This window comes from Doryrhamphus excisus, chromosome 16 (assembly GCF_030265055.1).
Source record: "Doryrhamphus excisus isolate RoL2022-K1 chromosome 16, RoL_Dexc_1.0, whole genome shotgun sequence".
Classification (NCBI taxonomy): domain Eukaryota; kingdom Metazoa; phylum Chordata; class Actinopteri; order Syngnathiformes; family Syngnathidae; genus Doryrhamphus; species Doryrhamphus excisus.
The window spans coordinates 1053794-1071543 of NC_080481.1; the positions used below are offsets into that span (position 1 = coordinate 1053794).

The window sequence follows — 17750 nt, forward strand, 5'->3', positions numbered from 1 at the left end:
CCTTTATCAGCGAAGGCACCATTTTTGGTAACTTGACTTAACTGCTCAAAATAGAAGCGGAATGCCTCACCAGGAGGAACAGCATCCAGAACAAGCATGTCTGCCGTGTGTGGGACTTCCTGTTTTTGTGAGAGTGATATAGTAGCTTTAGATTGGTGCTGCATTTGGGGCAAGTACTGTATTTTCCAGACTATAAATCACACTTTTTTTCATAGGTTGGCCAAGTACCGAATTTTCTGGACTGTAAGTCGCTCTGGAGTATAAGTCGCACTTTTTTCGCATTTTTTGCGGGTCATTTATTTTGCAAACTACTTGACCAAAACAGACATTAGGTCCTCTTGGAAGGCAAGTTCTACCAATAAAAGAATAGAGAACAGGCTGCATAGGTGTAAGATATGCTAACACAATGCTAATTCACCTACACTAAAAATAAACATGAACACAAAAGGTGTCCAGTGTTTATGGAACATAAACACTTTTTTCATTTATAAGTCGCTCTGGAGTATAAGTCGCAGGAACAGCCAACCTATGAAAAAAAGTGTGACTTATAGTAAAGAAAATATGGTAGTTTGTAAAATAAATTACCCGCAAAAAATGCGACTTATACTCCAGTGCGACTGTATGTTTTTTCTACCTAATTATGATTTTTTGTCATTTTGCCACTTATACTCCGGAGTGACTTATAGTCCAGAAAATAAGGTACTTGGCAGGGCGTGGTGAGTTTGAGGCCCAGTAGAGGCGAGCACACCTGCTTTTCATTCAGCTTTTGAGTTGAGTTGTGGATACCATTTCTGGTAAAACAAGCATATTGTTTTTGTTTGGCTTGAAATAAGCTATTCAAAATAAATGTTAACTAAATGTTAAAAATAAATGTCCTCCGCTCTTTCTTTGTTTCAGAGCAACACTGAAGGACCAACCACTGAAGGAGCCCGAGAGCGAGCCCGTGCTGGCCTTGGTTTGAGTGTGTGACCAGCGGATAAACTTTGTTCATGCGTCTCCCTGCGTGCCACTCCCACATCACTATGAACTGTGAGCAGGACTTTGGAGACGGGGGCTTGGGAGTGACACTCACGTTACGACTGCTCATGCACGGAAAGGTAGGGGTCCCCCCGCTTCGTGTCACGCACTGTGAAATATGCCTCTGCTTCATCAATTATACACCTAAAAAGTTATATATAATAAAGCTGTTGCCGGCTACAATATGCAAATGCGTTTTTAGGGTAAACAATTGACTAATAATCGCTTACTGCAGGTCACACATCGAGCAAATATCATTTTTTTTTGTTTGTTTTTTCAACAAACGTCCTTTATTCTCCTGATAAACAATTTTGGGGGTTTTGGGACCCCCAAAAAGAAGAGGTGTTTCTCTGATAACATGTTCAGTGCCTAGCAGGGGGTGGTGTAATCTTTCATACGCAAGGTCTTATTTTTTGGTTACAATTTTTTATCTTGTAAAAATAGTTTCTCCTTGGAAATATTTTTGGCTTTTTTCTGGTAAAATTATTCTTATTTTTGGTTAGATTTTTTTATCTTGTAAAAATAGTTTTTCCTTGGAAATATTTTTGGCTTTCTTCTAGTAAAATTATTCTTATTTTTTGGTTTGAATTTTTTATTTTGGAAAAATAGTTTTTCCTTGGAAATATTTTTGTTTTTCTTCTGGTCAAATTATTCTTATCTTTTGGTTGGAATTTTTTATCTTGTAAAAATGTTTTTTCCTTGGAAATATTTTTGGCTTTCTTCTGGTAAAATTATTCTAATTTTTTGGTTTGAATTTTTTATCTTGTAAAAATAGTTTTTCCTTGGAAATATTTTTGGCTTTCTTCTGGTAAAATTTCTGCTGTTTTTCCCCCCATTTTTGCATTTTTTTTAAATTAAAATGTTCCAACTATTCCTTTTTTTAATAAATATATTTTATAAATAGCAAATATCATATTCACTTCAAATGGAAAAAAGCCTTTTTTGAATTATAGACTAATGAATAAATTGGCATATACAACATATAATGACAAACTGGAAGTCACACACAATTTGCTGTGATATTTGAATATAAAGGTTTATTAATGACGTTCATTTTATAATTGAATGCTGCACCGGTACTAAATGTTAAATACATTTTTACCACGGACTGTAAGAATGCTTTGCTTTGATTTTCTGAATATGTCCACCGATATTAATGCTTCATCTCTTTTATTTTAGGAGGTTGGCAGCATCATAGGAAAGGTAAGATTTCTCTCCTGCTTTACATGTGATTGTTCATAATCTTCATTTCATCATATAATAATCGTCAGTTTCAGATCTTCTATCGGTTTCTTACTGTCAGTCAAAGCCCATCCTGGTCTGGGATGATTCACAGGCCTTTCTGGAACCATATTCCTCTCCCCTCTTGCCTATTTTTTTTTTAGTCAGCAGAAAACCTCCCGGTCAGAATATCCTCGGTCTAAATGTAATTGCCTCCAACCAGCCCCACAACCACCCCCATTACCTCTAATGCAACACAGCAATCCATCAAAAGGGGAAAAAAAACATTAGTGTATTGACTGCAAGCCTTCTGTTGAAACCGAACTCCGCCGATGCTTTTCTCTTGGGCACACGTGGTGTCAGTTAGGCGGGGCCCGGCTGCCTGGTAATACAACACCTGCAGAGGGCATCAATAGAAAGAGGATGACGAAGAAAAAATAGATTCATGACAAAAAAAAAAATAAAAAAGCGTGCTAAAAAGAAGTGGGCTCCAAGAATTGCAATGAAAAGCATGCAGAGACTCATAACGTTCACTCACTTTTGTTTATGTTAAAGGGGACCTATTGTGCTTTTTCCACTTTTCTGACCTATAAATGTATTTAAAATGTTGTATTCCCGTGTTAAACGACGCCAAAGCTTCAGATAACGAGGTTTATGCATTTGGAAGTGATCCCTGAAAAATGTTTGGGATGGCTCTGAACACTCAATTTCTGAGTTTGTTCTAACACTGGCTCCCTGTGACATCACAGTAAGCCGGGGTTTCCTTATATGGGCATGTGCTGTAGGGCAGATACACTCTACGACTGCTCTTCGCTTTGCTGTGTTTATGATTGTTAGCTATAGCGCCCGGGGAAATCTAAGCTCAAGCAGAAGTGGTTGGAGTTGGTGATTCCCAGCAAGAGAAAATTATTAAAATTAATTTTTAAATTAAAACGGCATTTCACACTATATGACTATATGAATCATGATCATTTATTTTGACATTTTTCATCATGATCTCGCCTGACTGCACGTCACTAGCCACGTTTACATGAGTTTTTCTCTTTCTGAATGGAATCTTTCCGAATGACCTTTCCGAAAGCAATGGTATCCATGGAAAGGAATATTCCAATGGTGTGTCGACATGCAGCGCTATAATCAACCAAAATAGTCAATGGGGCATGCCCAGTAAAGCGTAAACACCAACATCACGTGATAACGACTTCCTGGAGTTTTTCTTTCACTTGTTGGAATAACTCCGTATTGCCAGTTTTTCCAAATTTAGTTTGAATCAAAAACAAACTTTCCTTAGCAGTCCAGTGCCGATTGTGTATACAAAGGTTCCATTCTTTCCGTTTGAGCAAATAACCCGAATGGAATTGGAATATTTGTGTCCACGTATACGTGGCTACTAAGACATACCTACAAGTATATTTGCAAGTAGAGGCTTCTTATCAGATGGTGATGAGTTTGAAATATCACCAGGAAAAGGAGTCTAGACCAGAGGGAGACGTAGGTTAAGGTACTTGATCTGCAGCACTCAAACTAAATAGTCTTCCTCTCCGCTTGGCAGGCCTTTGCTGTCTCATCTTTGAGGGCAGCAACATCTCAAGGCAACATAAATAATATGTTTTCCATAAAATATCACATCAATGACAGGGTGGCTGTGGAAGATGTAAACCAGGGGTCTCAAACTCAGTTTACCTGGGGGCCACTGGAGCTAGGGTCTGGGTGAGACTGGGCCGCATCAGGTTTTCCAAAAAAAAAACAAAAAAAAAACGCATTTATTAAAAACAGAAAAATTAATAAACTTTGCTTTGGTTCCGATTTTCTACAAGAAAAACTCTGATAAAACATTCCACTGTTCTCAAATATCTTAATTTTTATTTTTCTACACAAAATAAGATGAAAAATAAATAAACAAATCAAGAATAAAGAAAATAAATCAATCAGTAATAAATAAATAAATATAATAATAATAATAAAACGACAAATAATAAAAACTTAAGAAAGCACATATAGTTGGTGGGTAGACAAATGATTTTTTCCAGATTAAAATGAACAAAGCATTATTAGAGCCCTGTAGACATGACAAAACACGACTATAGTCACATTTATACTCTTTTTATTTACAACATATTGCGCAACTGCAGGGTCTTGAGACACATGCTAACTCGCAAACTAGAGCGCTAGCGACCTAAACGGTAGCCTTCGAGTTATTTCCTTTCAACTTAAATAGCCAAAAACTTACCACTTCCACACGGATAGTGAGGATAACTATTAACAGTTATTTAACCTTTAACATGAACATTAATCAAACGTAGTAATTTTTTCTGGGTACATGATACCATACAGCATCCATATCAAACTTTACATTAAACTTTCATATCAAGGCGGGGGCCTCAAACTAGTGTCCTGCGGGCCACATTTGGCCCGCGGGCCGCGTGTTTGAGACCCCTGATGTAAAGCGAGGTATACGTGTGACACCAGTAGGTAGAAAATGGAGGTGGAGATGATTGAATCTGGAGATCATCAGAGGAGCATCACACAAGTTTGACCAGCGTTCCTGTCCTTGGTAGAAGATCTCCACACTCCAGAAGATCACTGCACATTCAACCATTACAGCAATCGCACCCCCAACCCCCCCCCCCCCCCCCCCTCCCCAAACGCAAATGCGTCGTATCTTGCTTTGTGTGACACAGAATTGCATCAGAGCACCGCAACCCAAATATTGTGCTCAATTCCAATCAGGCGTGATGCTAATTGCCTTTAAATAGTCAGACTGCCATCTTGAAGTTGAGAGTCCATTTGTCTCATCTTTAAAGTTGACCTCCATTTTGTTTTTCTTCCAGAAAGGAGAGACTGTCAAGCGAATACGGGAGGAGGTACGGCGTGCACCACTTACACCCGCACATCACAACATTTCATCATCTCTTATGACCACGTTTTATTATGTCTGCCGAGGGCAAAGCCTGGGGGGGTGGGGGGGGGGGGAAACTGCAGTGATCATGGATGGCGTTAGTGTGATCACCATTTGTCGTTGCTCGGACAAAAACTGGTGGCAACTTGAATTTGGGTTTGCTCTGTGTCGTTCTTTTCATATTCCATATATTCCATATATTCCATATATTCCATATATTCCATATATTCCATATATTCCATATATTCCAGATATTCCATATATTCCAGATATTCCAGATATTCCATATTCCACTCTCTTGTCAAGATGCTGACTCATCAGATGATCGAGTTCTTCCATCATGCTCACCAATTTGCAATGTTGACTTGCAGCTTATCGAAGTGTCATACTGGGAGTCAGCTGGGCCGGCGCCAGTTGGTGCCAGTTGGTGCCAAAGATGATGTGATTGCCGCCTAGTGGTTTTCGCTCGGCGTGTTGCCGTGTTGACGTTATTCAGCGCCACAGCAGCGCCAATCACATAATCTTTGGCGCAAAACTGGCACCAACTGGCCAAGCATCATTGGTGCAACTTGGCTCGCTCCATTACATTCCAATGGATTCCAATAGGCGGATTGTTTGTGACATTTGGTTCCACTTGGTGGACACTTTGTGCCGATTGCGTGATGCAAGTGGCGTGACCAATATTTTAAATATTTTGAAATTTTCTAGGGTTGCACGGCGGTCGAGTGGTTAGCGTGCAGACCTCACAGCTAGGAGACCCGAGTTAAATTCCCGCCCTTGGCCATCTCTGTGTGGAGTTTGCATGTTCTCCCCGTGCATGCGTGGGTTTTCTCCGGGTACTCCGGTTTCCTCCCACATTCCAAAAACATGCTAGGTTAATTGGCCACTCCAAATTGTCCATAGGTATGAATGTGAGTGTGAATGGTTGTTTGTCTATATGTGCCCTGGGATTGGCTGGCCACCAGTCCAGAGTGTACCCCGCCTCTCGCCCAAAGACAGCTGGGATAGGCTCCAGCATACTCCTGTGACGCTAGTGGTAGAACCGTTACGGGCCACCACGAGCCAGTTGGGATGCAGTTTGAGCCACTGCACGCCACTAGGCACCTTGTTGGTGACAGTAGGAGCCATAGCAAATTGCATTGGCGCAAACTTAGCATTAGATTCCTTTTCCAGTTCCAAATGTTTATGTTGTGTATTTTACAAGGGGGGCAGATACACAAGGTACACAAGGTGAGGTCATGTGATCCCCGTAGAAGCGTCGGTCCAAACAGTTGCCAATAGTCGTCATCCAACGATTCCATCATCCAGCCGGCTTGAGTTTGTTCTCGTAACCGTATGAGTCTCATGGTGTCATCCCCCTCCCCCATCCCCCTCCCCCCAATGAGCATGACTCACTGGACTGAGTGGAGAAATTGGCCCCGGGGACACGGCCGTCATGGCACTGTCCTGTCACTGCTCATGTGTCTGAAACCTTGAAATCAAGGACGCTGAATGGGAGCAGACGAAGGCAGAAGATTTATAACGCAGATGCTGTTCTCGGAGCATTAGTCTTCCAGCCTTCAGTTTCAGGTCTCGTTTTACCTCTTGACCGAGTGCTTTGCTTTCTCTCTTATGCAAAGCCGGCGTGACTTTGTCAGCGGATACGGCAACAGTCTAACAATAGATGCTTAGTGGGGAGATGGTGGCTACGGAGACCAGGACCAGTCAAGCAGCATTTCCTCAACATGACTGTCGGTCCTGGTCTAGAACAGGATAAAAGGACCTTGTCTGATGTCAAGTATAAAATATAAATTCATATGCCATAGTGGTCGATTCCATTCCACTCACTGTACACGCCCCGCCCCTCCCCTCCCCAATACATAATAATGTTCATTGCATAGAGGTTGATGACAACTCCAACCTTCAAGGAGAAAAAGTCTTTGAAAAAAGCAACATGAAAGTTTATACTTTTGTCCTTGGCCCATTTCTGAGCCTCCACATTGGGATTTTTTTTTTTTTAATACTTACAAAAAAATTTTTTAACAAATCTAAATGCAAACAGGCGGCACGGGGGTCTAGTGGTTAAAGCGCTGACCTCACAGCTAGGAGAACAGGGGTCAATTCCACCATCGGCCATCTCTGTGTGGAGTTTGCATGTTCTCCCCGTGCATGCGTGGGTTTTCTCCGGGTACTCCGGTTTCCTCCCACATTCCAAAAACATGCTAGGTTAATTAGCCACTCCAAATTGTCCATAGGTATGAATGTGAGTGTGAATGGTTGTTTGTCTATATGTGCCCTGGGATTGGCTGGCCACCAGTCCAATGTGTACCCTGCCGCTCGCTCGAAGACAGCTGGGATAGGCTCCAGCACCCCCTTGTGAGGATAAGCGGTAGAAAATGAATGAATGAATGAGTTTAAAGGTAACTATAGGGGTGTTATCTCATGTCTACAGGGCTCTAATAATGGTAAAAAACATAATCAGAAAGTCATAAACAAGTTTTTTTCATTCATTCATTCATTCATTTTCTACCGCTTATCCTCACGAGGGTCGCGGTGGGGTGCTGGAGCCTACCCCAGCTGACTTTGGGCGAGAGGCGGGGTACACCCTGGACTGGTGGCCAGCCAATCACAGGGGTTTCTTTATTCAGTCTATAATATTATTTATTATTGTTATTATTATTTATGATTAGAATATTTCTTTTAATTGCTTTAGCGCAAATTGTCCATCTGTATGAATGTGAGTGTGAATGGTTGTTTGTCTATATGTGCCCTGTGATTGGCTGGCCACCAGTCCAGGGTGTACTCCGCCTCTCGCCTTAGGACAGCTGGGATAGGCTCCAGCACCCCCCGTGACACTCGTGAGGATAAGCGGTAGAAAATGAATGAATGAATGAGTTTAAAGGTAACTATAGGGGTGTTATCTCATGTCTAGAGGGCTCTAATAATGGTAAAAACATAATCAGAAAGTCATAAACAAGTTTTTTTTATTCATTCATTCATTCATTTTCTACCGCTTATCCTCACGAGGGTCGCGGTGGGGTGCTGGAGCCTATCCCAGCTGTCTTTGGGCGAGAGGCGGGGCACACCCTGGACCGGTGGCCAGCCAATCACAGGGGTTTCTTTATTCAGTCTATAATATTATTTATTGTTGTTATTATTATTTATGATTAGAATATTTCTTTTAATTACTTTAGCGCAAATTGTCCATAAGTATGAATGTGAGTGTGAATGGTTGTTTGTCTATATGTGCCCTGGGATTGGCTGGCCACCAGTCCAGGGTGTACCCCACCTCTCGCCCCAAGACAGCTGGGATAGGCTCCAGCACCCACGCGACCCTGGTGAGGATAAGCGGTAGAAAATGAATGTATAAATCAGTTTTATAGTTTTTAGTTTGGCTTCTCCATCTTAAGAAATCATCCTCCAAAGCCAAGTCAACCGTTTGCTGCCTTCATGACTTTTGTCTTTTATGTGACCTGCTGACTTCTGTCTGTCCCTACAGAGCAGTGCCCGGGTCAACATCTCAGAAGGTTCATGTCCAGAGAGGATAATCACCATCACAGGATCCACGGAAAGTGTCTTCAGGGCCTTCACCATGATCACATACAAACTGGAGGAGGTAGACTTTAGACATTGTCTTTATTCTGTATTGTCTTCCGTTTGGAACAACAAGTCATGTTGGTCTTAACAGAAAACAGAAGAAAGCGAAGCAAAGTGGAATAAATGAAATCCGCTAACTGGCTAATGATGGCTGGAAGGGAAACGTACACAAAGCTATTCCTCATCTCGGTAGCATCACTAATGTGCTTTCATCGCCATCGATTCCTCTCCAAACACGAGGGAAAGAAGGGCTGATGCTTTTTTCCTAGAATTTGATGTGCTTTAAGATAAGATTTGACTGTAGATTTCATACGTTTGTTGTTGTCGCTGCTGAAGGCAAAGGTGTAACGCGGCTGAATCACATGACTTACATTCATGTTACATAATGACCTCGTTGACATGCAAAACAGGAAATAGAAGGACAGTCGATTAGCCGTAAGACACGCAAACGTAGAAGTTGGGCATCTTGTTAGATGACATTTTCTCTTCATTCCTAAATGGCCTTTTGGATTAACTTGTTAGTTGAAAATATTCCACTTTCCGGATTAAACGGGAAAGGGCTTCAACTAATAAGACCAAGTCCAGTTGCCTCGGTTCTACTTTAGCGGATTACTATGACGTGGATGACTGACACTTTGCACGGAGAAATTGCAGGATGACACTAAAAATACAGAACCCATTTCTTTATTGATGGTTACTATGGTAACCGTGATGTCATTGTATGGTCATATCACCTCGTACTTCGGTACGTGAAAAAATTAAAAATAAATAAATAAACTTTAACTAGATTTAGGGCGGCACAGCAGTCGAGTGGTTAGCGCGCAGACCTCACAGCTAGGAGACCAGGGTTCAATTCCACCCTTGGCCATCTCTGTGTTTCTCCGGGTACTCCAGTTTCCTCCCACATTCCAAAAACATGCTAGGTTAATTAGCCACTCCAAATTGTCCATAGGTATGAATGTGAGTGTGAATGGTTGTTTGTCTATATGTGCCCTGTGATTGGCTGGCCACCAGTCCAGGGTGTACCCCGCCTCTCGCCTGAAGACAGCTGGGATAGGCTCCAGCAACCCCCCGCGACCCTCGTGAGGAAAAGCGGTAGAAAATGAATAAATTAATGAATCCTACTTGGTTGCACAGTGGTCGAGTGGTTAGCGCACAGACCTCACAGCTAGGAGACCCGAGTTCAATTCCACCCTCGGCCATCACTGTGTGGAGTTTGCATGTTCTTCTCCAGGTACTCCGGTAGAAAATGAATGAATGAATGAAAAACTATATTAGGAAAGCAGGAAGTGAACAAATGTAAGAGTTAGTGATTGTAAAAGTACCAGATGGAGGGGTAGGATTTAATAAGCTTTGCTTCTTCCTACTCCTTTTGGACATGTGGAACTGGGAACTGATTATGGGATGCACTCAATTGTAATCTGATGCATGTTCAAATGAAATAAAACCATTACCATTACCATTACCATTACATTCATAGAAGGGCGGGACAGAATATACCCACCATAACATGTTGGAGAGGATCTGGATACATCGAGGAGGTCTACGTTCTACTCAGTGGTATTCTCGTTATACTATGTGGTCATTAAAGTATTGCTAAAAAATATATATAATGGTAATTGAAGACTTTAACACAGTACTGTACAACTTACGGTTGACCTATGAGCAACTATACGGTATTTGTCACCAAGGCGACTATCCACCTCCATCTCTAATTAACATGTCACGCGGTGTCATCGATGAGGAATCAGATGCCGGATTTTTGTCACACTCGCCCTTTCTTGCTTTTGCATATTGTCGCTCTTTTTAAAACCTCATTAAGATGCAAATATGTCAAAGGTAAATACTATTTTTTAACCTGGTCTTGAGATTTGGATCAGGTCTGTATCATACATGTTTATTTATTCTCAGATGTCATGGTGCAAGCAAGCATGAAAGCAATATAATCTTTTGTCATCAGGCCTACTTATCCTACCCGCAACACAATATGCTTCAGGGATTAAGTCCCACAACGCTGTGTGTGTGTGTGTGTGTGTGTGTGTGTGTCTGTGTGTGTGAGCCCCTTTGTGTGACTTCTTTTTGTCAGGACAATGCACACAAGTGTTAGAATCCTCACTGTTGTGAAGATGTGGTTCATATTTTTAGATCATATCAAGAAAGCGAGGCCCACAGTCTTGTGACTGTACACACGAGATGAGTCCTCTTCCGCTAAAGAGAGGTGACGTCAAAGAACACAATAGGACGCGTCTAAAAATAGATGTGAGACGCAAAAAAAAAAACAAAAAAAAAAAACATCAGAATCAGCCTAACCGACTTTAAACATTATGAAGTCCCTAATATCTCCGTGGACACGTCCACACAACTCAAGATAGTTTTTTTTTTTTTTTTCCAACTGGCCCAAACACTTTGCATTCTGTGGCACATTTGTTGGCAAGTGAGACAGCGAGGGCATTTACATTTCAAAGGTTCGCCCGGTTGCTGTTGTCATTAATTAAAAAGCTCATCTCCTCCTGCTCCGTATGTCTGCTTTGCCTTCTCCGGAAAAAAAGACAATGTTAGAATGTGAATGATTATGACCATAAATGTACTAGTACATACAAATAAAACTTATTGCACGTATCGGGTTGGGAGTTCAAGTATCTGGTGGTTTTGTTCATGAGTGACGGAAGGTTGCAGTAATGCAGTAATGCAGTAATGCAGTAATGTAATGCAGTAATACGGTGGCTGTAGCGGACCGTCGTGATGAAGGGAGAGCTGAGCCGGAAGGCAAAGCTCTCAATTTACCGGTCGATATACAGTATATGTTCCCACCCTCACCTATGGCCACGGAAGCTCAGTCATCCGGGTTGGGGGGTGGGGGGGTGGGGGGGTTAGCCGAGCCTCGGAAAAAATAGTTAAGCATTCCCGTCTATAATTTACACCAACAGAAATAAGCAACTGAGGTTGTCTTCTCCGCTTATCATCACAAGGGTCGTAGGGTGCTGGAGCCTATCCCAGCTGACTTCGTGCGAGAGGCGGGGTACACCCTGGACCCTGGACCCGATATATAATATATATTCATTCATTCATTCATTTTCTACCGCTTATCCTCACAAGGGTTGAGGGTGGTGCTGGAGCCTATCCCAGCTGTCTTCAAGCATCTTGGGCTGGTGGCCAGCCAATCCCAGGGCCCATATAGACAAACAACCATTCACACTCACATTCATACCTATGGACAATTTGGAGTCACTAATTAACCTAGCATGTTTTTGGAATGTGGGACGAAACCCAGAGAAAACATGGGGAGAACATGCAAACTCCACAAAGAGGGTGGAATTGAACTCGGGTCCTCCTAGCTGTGAGGTCTGCACGCTAACCACTCATCCACCATGTAGCCCTCATTCTAAATTAAACCAAAAAAATATAATATCTATAAAATATATCAGGGCGCACGGTGATTGAGTGGTTAGCATGTTGGCCACACAGTCGGGAAGACCTGGGTTTGATTCTGTTCTCCCCGTGCATGCGTGGGTTTTCTCCGGGTACTCCGGTTTCCTCCCACATTCCAAAAACATGCTAGGTTAATTAGCCACTCCAAATTGTCCATAGGTATGAATGTGAGTGTGAATGGTTGTTTGTCTCTATGTGCCCTGTGATTGGCTGGCCACCAGTCCAGGGTGTACCCCGTTTCTAACCGAAGTCAGCTGGGATAGGCTCCAGCATACCCCTAGTGAGGATGAAGCTGTAAAGAAAATGGATGGATGTTTCTGGTGTTTTCTGGTTAGACCGCCATTGTTTCTTCACTGTAACGCCTGATAGAACCAAAAGTTGATATCCAGCAACTTCCATGATTTTTTTTAACTCTCGCTCGTCTTCTTTGCATCCTGCTGACCGTCACTATGCGTGTCTCCGTAGGACCTGACGACGCTGGTGGCCAACGGCACCATCAGCTCCAAGCCACCAGTCACCCTGCGGTTGGTCATTCCTGCCAGCCAGTGTGGCTCTCTGATCGGGAAAGGAGGGGTGAAGATAAAGGAGATTAGAGAGGTAAAGATCTCCTCATTCTTTAGGATGGTTTAATGTTGAGAAATAAACATTGAAATTGAATATAATTAATAATAATTTCATTCTAATAATGATAGAATTCAATCACTAATGTCAAGATGCATGTCACAAAAGCAATGCTTTCATGCAGCATCTTCACATTAGCATGCTAACATGTCCTAATTAGCAGCAAAGTACAACTGAGGCTGACGGGAAGGTCGTTAGTTTTTAAAGTAAGCACAAGTATTCCAGCTAACATTTCCAACGGATAATGGCACTGGATGAGTCGAGTTTTTATCCTCCGGGGAATATAAATGTTTCAAGGTTTGGCCATCCGTCTGCACAACATTTCCCTCCAAAGTCGAGGGAATTCATGAAAGCGATTGTAGCGCAGCTAAAAATAACAAAAAATCAAAAGGAATCCAAGATTGTTGATAAAGTGAACACATGATGGATTACATTTCCTTTCATCGGAATTTTAATTGCTGCCTCAGTGTGTCAGATTGAGGCCAACAAGGCAGGCGTGTATTGAGACAATAGAATCATAGAATATAAAAGATTGGTTATTGAATGATTATGACTCATTTTTATGTCCGTGTGATTCATTTGGATGAAATGAACATATCTCTGGCCAGTGGCATTTAGGGTTTTCTTGCCTTTTAAATATCCTGGAGTCTGATCAGCTGCGTGATGAATTTAAACTCTCAGCAACAGCGAGTAGCATTAGGATTATTCCACTTCCCCGATGCTAAATGCTAAATGTACTGAAACAGTGTCAGCTTCTATATCACCGATGATAGTGAGCGAGGTCATCGCAGCCACATTGAGAAGCTGTGGCTAAAACGTATATATCTCTGCAATTAAATCGGATTAATCCTGAGTTAACTAAGGTAAAAAAAAATATGATTAATCATGATCAAATATTTTAATGGGTTAATGGGTTAATATTTTAATTAACAAACCTTCTGAAATCTTCTCAACCTAATCTTCCTTTAAAATAGGGGTCTCAAACATGCGGCCCGCGGGCCAAATGCGGCCCGCAGGACACCAGTTTGAGGCCCCCGCCTTGATATGAAAGTTTAATGTTACTGCGGCCCGCGCAAGTTTAATATGGATGCTGTATGGTATCATGTACCCAGAAAAAAATGATTACGTTTTATTCATGTTCATGTTAAAGGTTAAATAACTGTTAATAGTTATCCTCCCTATCCGTGTGGAAGTGGTAAGTTTTTGGCTATTTAAGTTGAAAGGAAATAACTTGAAGGCTACCGTTTAGGTCGCTAGCTCTCTCGTTTGCGAGTTAGCATGTGTCTCAAGACCCTGCAGTTGCGCAATATGTTGTAAATAAAATGAGTATAAATGTGGAATGTTTTATCAGAGCTTTTATTGTAGAAAATCGAAACCAAAGCAAAGTTTATTCATTTTTCTGTTTTTAATAAATGCGTTTTTTTGTTTTTTTTTGTAAAACCTGATGTGGCCCAGTCTCGCCCAGACCCTAGCTCCAGTGGCCCCCAAGTAAATAGAGTTTGAGACCCCTGCTTTAAAACCTCCTATCCTTTGCAGAGCACCGGAGCTCAGATACAGGTGGCGGGGGATTTGCTGCCCAACTCCACTGAGCGAGGGGTGACGATATCTGGGAATCAGGACTCTGTAATCCAGTGCGTCAAACTCATCTGTGCGGTGATCCTGGAGGTAGGAAGCGTCACACACTCCATTTGTCTGATCAGACAAAAACATACATTTGGTTTGCAGCGTCGGTTTCACTCCGGTGGGGGGGAGGGGGGGGGGTTTAAGGTATTTTGAATGCTCTTAAGTTCTTACCTGAAAGTCACATTTCCATTAAGGAGTACAGTTACATTTTTAATGAGTACTCAGGATACAAGTGACCCATCAGTTGGGAATCCATAAATCCTTCTTCCTGCGAGCTGCGTTAGCGAGGAAACTACATTACAATCTTATTCGTACTTGGCACGGCGCAGGGAAGGTGCGCCGCGCCTGCGCCTGGTCCACGAAATCAGAGCCCATTATTTCTAAATTATCATGGCCAAAATGGCTTAAAATCGATATAATAATCCATCGTTTATCACGGTAAATTTACCGCTGAGAAAAAGACAGGAAGCAGAACTGGAGGTAGCAGCGATGAGAATGCTGAGGTTCACATTGGGAGTGACCGGGATGGATAGGATCAGGAAGGAGTACATCAGAGGGACATTACATGTTAGAGGCCTTGGAGATGAGATGGTTGGGACATGTCCGGAGGAGAGATAGTAAATTCTCACCTTCTTTAACAAAGTGATGGCACTTCCAACGTTGGTGGTCTATTTTGCCACCATAGTCAATAATAAAGTAGCATAGAAATACAGAGTCCACTTCAGGGTGGGAGTGGAGAGCAGGCTAATATACAATATAATATTATAATATACAATATACAAAACTGTGGTGAGATCAGCCATGTTGTTTGGTCTAGAGACAGTACCACTGAGGAAAAGACAGGAAGCAGAACTGGAGGTAGCAGAGATGAGGATGCTGAGGTTCTCATTGGGAGTGACCGGGATGGATAGGATCATGAAGGAGTACATCAGAGGGACATTACATGTTTAGAGACAGTACCACTGAGGAAAAGACAGGAAGCAGAAGTGGAGGTAGCAGAGATGAGGATGCTGATGTTCTCATTGGGAGTGACCGGGATGGATAGGATCAGGAAGGAGTACATCAGAGACACATGACATGTTAGAGGCCTTGTAGATAAAGTCCTTTAGGCCAGACTGAGATGGTTGGGACATGTCCAGATTAGAGATAGTGAATATATTGGTAGAAGGATGCTGGGTTTAGAGCGACCAGGTAGGAGGACCAAAGAAGAAGTTTATAGATGTAGTGAAGGAGGACACGAGAGAGACGGATGGAGGAGATTGATTTGCTGTGGCGACCCCTGAAGGGAAAAGCCCAAAGAGAAAGAAGAAGAATCGGTTCCAGACCAATCGAATATTTGAGTAATTGGATCGGAGAAAACACATCAGTAAAATACAAAATTCCGAACTTTATGTGATTTGACCGTCTTAGAAATCTCCCCAACGAAGTCGATTTTGAGAAACTATGTCGCCACCGGTGGTTGGAATGTCGCTAGATCTTAGTGAAAAATGGCCAAGTTGGCAACGCTTCATCGCGAAGCTGCAGATGATGGCAAGGGCTGCCACCTTTGGACACCAGCTCAACAGCTCTCTTGAGGAAAGCAGAGGAGATAAGAAAAAAAAAAAAAAAAAAAAAAAAACAAGCGCTAGCACAGTCTCCTCCTGTGCCTTCGCGGACTCGTACAAGTCCTTTTTGTTTCCGTGCTGCAGCTGGACCTGACTGACTAATTGCCAGTTTGATCCAGTTTGCAGGGGCTTTCTTCAAAGCGAGCGCCATTGAGATTCCGTACCAGCGGCTCCTTGCTTTGGGCTCGGAGATTTAAATTATGCAAAGTTATACAAAGAATTTGCTGTGACTGCTCCCGCGGAAAAGATGCTTTACATTTTTTCAGCCCCTCCTCCACCCCCCCCCCCCCAAAAGCGTAGCATCAACTCTGCGGTTAACTTGATAAGAGATCCACATCAAACCGTGTCGTGCACAGTGTATAAAACTCCTTTTCTAATTGGCCTTTGAAGAGTTTTATCTGGAAACGTCTCCCTGTGAGCGGATGCTTGATTTATCCGGAGAGAAGCCGATGCGGAGGCTGATGGAAAAAAAAACTAAAGCTCCCGGCTATCATCCGCTGCAAAGCTTCTGTTGGGCAACCAATGACCAATTTGAACAAAAGAAAAACAAGAAGACGGAAGAAAAAAAAAAGCTCATTAGCAGTTTAGAACATCATTAATTGTTATTGTGCTTCAATGTAGCATAGCATGCAGCATCGTTGGCGCTAAGGGGCCTCCGTGTTTGACAGATACTTTTTTACGCTTTGCTTGTGTTTTTGGATCCGCAGTCTCCCCCGAAGGGTGCCACCATTCCTTATCGTCCCAGCCCTTCGCCAGCCGCCCTCCTCATTGCGGGGAACCAGGTGAGGATGCCATGAACTTATGAAGCCCTTTATACAAGAGCGTCCTTATTTTTCACATTATTATTTATTTTTTCCTTAACACTGCACAAACTATAAAAGAGGTGTCAATTCCTGTCACGTGACTTAGACTCAAGTCACTATTTTGATGACTTTGGACCCGACCCAACTCAGACTATAGTCTAATGACTTGAAAAAAGTGTCCCCATTCAAAGTATTCAACTAACGTGAACGTCATTATGTTTCATTTCCAGTAAAATAACATATTTTCCCACAGAATGTTCGTCATTGAATGCATCTATTAACGACCAATCAGAAACAACATTGCATTTCTGTTCACCGACTAACTCCTTTTCTGGGACCAAGTCTTGTCACATTGGATATTATTATATTTAAAACAAACTAAAGCATTTATTATATTTGTCAAATTTAATACAGCAGATTTTTTTGATCCGCATACTGATTTTTGGCTTGAGCCCTTAATATTCCGGATGCCCTTCCTGATGAATACCGGCGGTGCTTACCAGGGGAGGTTTATTAAACATCTCGACCAATTAAAGCAGGGGTCTCAAACTCAATGTACTTGGGGGCCACTGGAGCTAAAAAAACGCATTTATTAAAAACAAAAACATTTAAAAAACTTTGCTTTGGTTCCAATTTTCTACAATAAAAGCTCTGATAAAACATTCCACTGTTCTCAAATATCTTAATTGTTATTTTTCTACACAAAATAAGATGAAAAATAAATAAAAAAAATCAAGAATTAAGAAAATCAATCCATCAGTAATAAATAAATAAATATAATAATAATAATAAAACGGCAAATAATAAAAACTTAAGAAAGCACATATAGTTGGTGGGTAGACAAATGATTTTTTTCAGATTAAAATGAACAAAGCATTATTAGAGCCCTGTAGACATGACAAAACACGACTATAGTCACATTTATACTCTTTTTATTTACAACATATTGCGCAACCG

The 17750-nt window shown here is 41.9% G+C and overlaps 1 protein-coding gene across 1 annotated transcript in view; it reads left to right on the plus strand.

Annotated features, from left to right (window-relative positions):
• pcbp4 (poly(rC) binding protein 4) overlaps nt 1–17750 on the plus strand; it is a 51739-nt gene that overhangs the window by 19723 nt on the left and 14266 nt on the right. The window contains exons 2-8 of the mRNA XM_058050726.1: nt 898–1097; nt 2197–2220; nt 5070–5102; nt 8616–8732; nt 12608–12739; nt 14300–14428; nt 16698–16772. Of these exons, the coding sequence (XP_057906709.1) occupies nt 990–1097; nt 2197–2220; nt 5070–5102; nt 8616–8732; nt 12608–12739; nt 14300–14428; nt 16698–16772 (618 nt within the window). The 5' untranslated portion in view covers nt 898–989. The remainder of the gene's footprint in view (nt 1–897; nt 1098–2196; nt 2221–5069; nt 5103–8615; nt 8733–12607; nt 12740–14299; nt 14429–16697; nt 16773–17750) is intronic.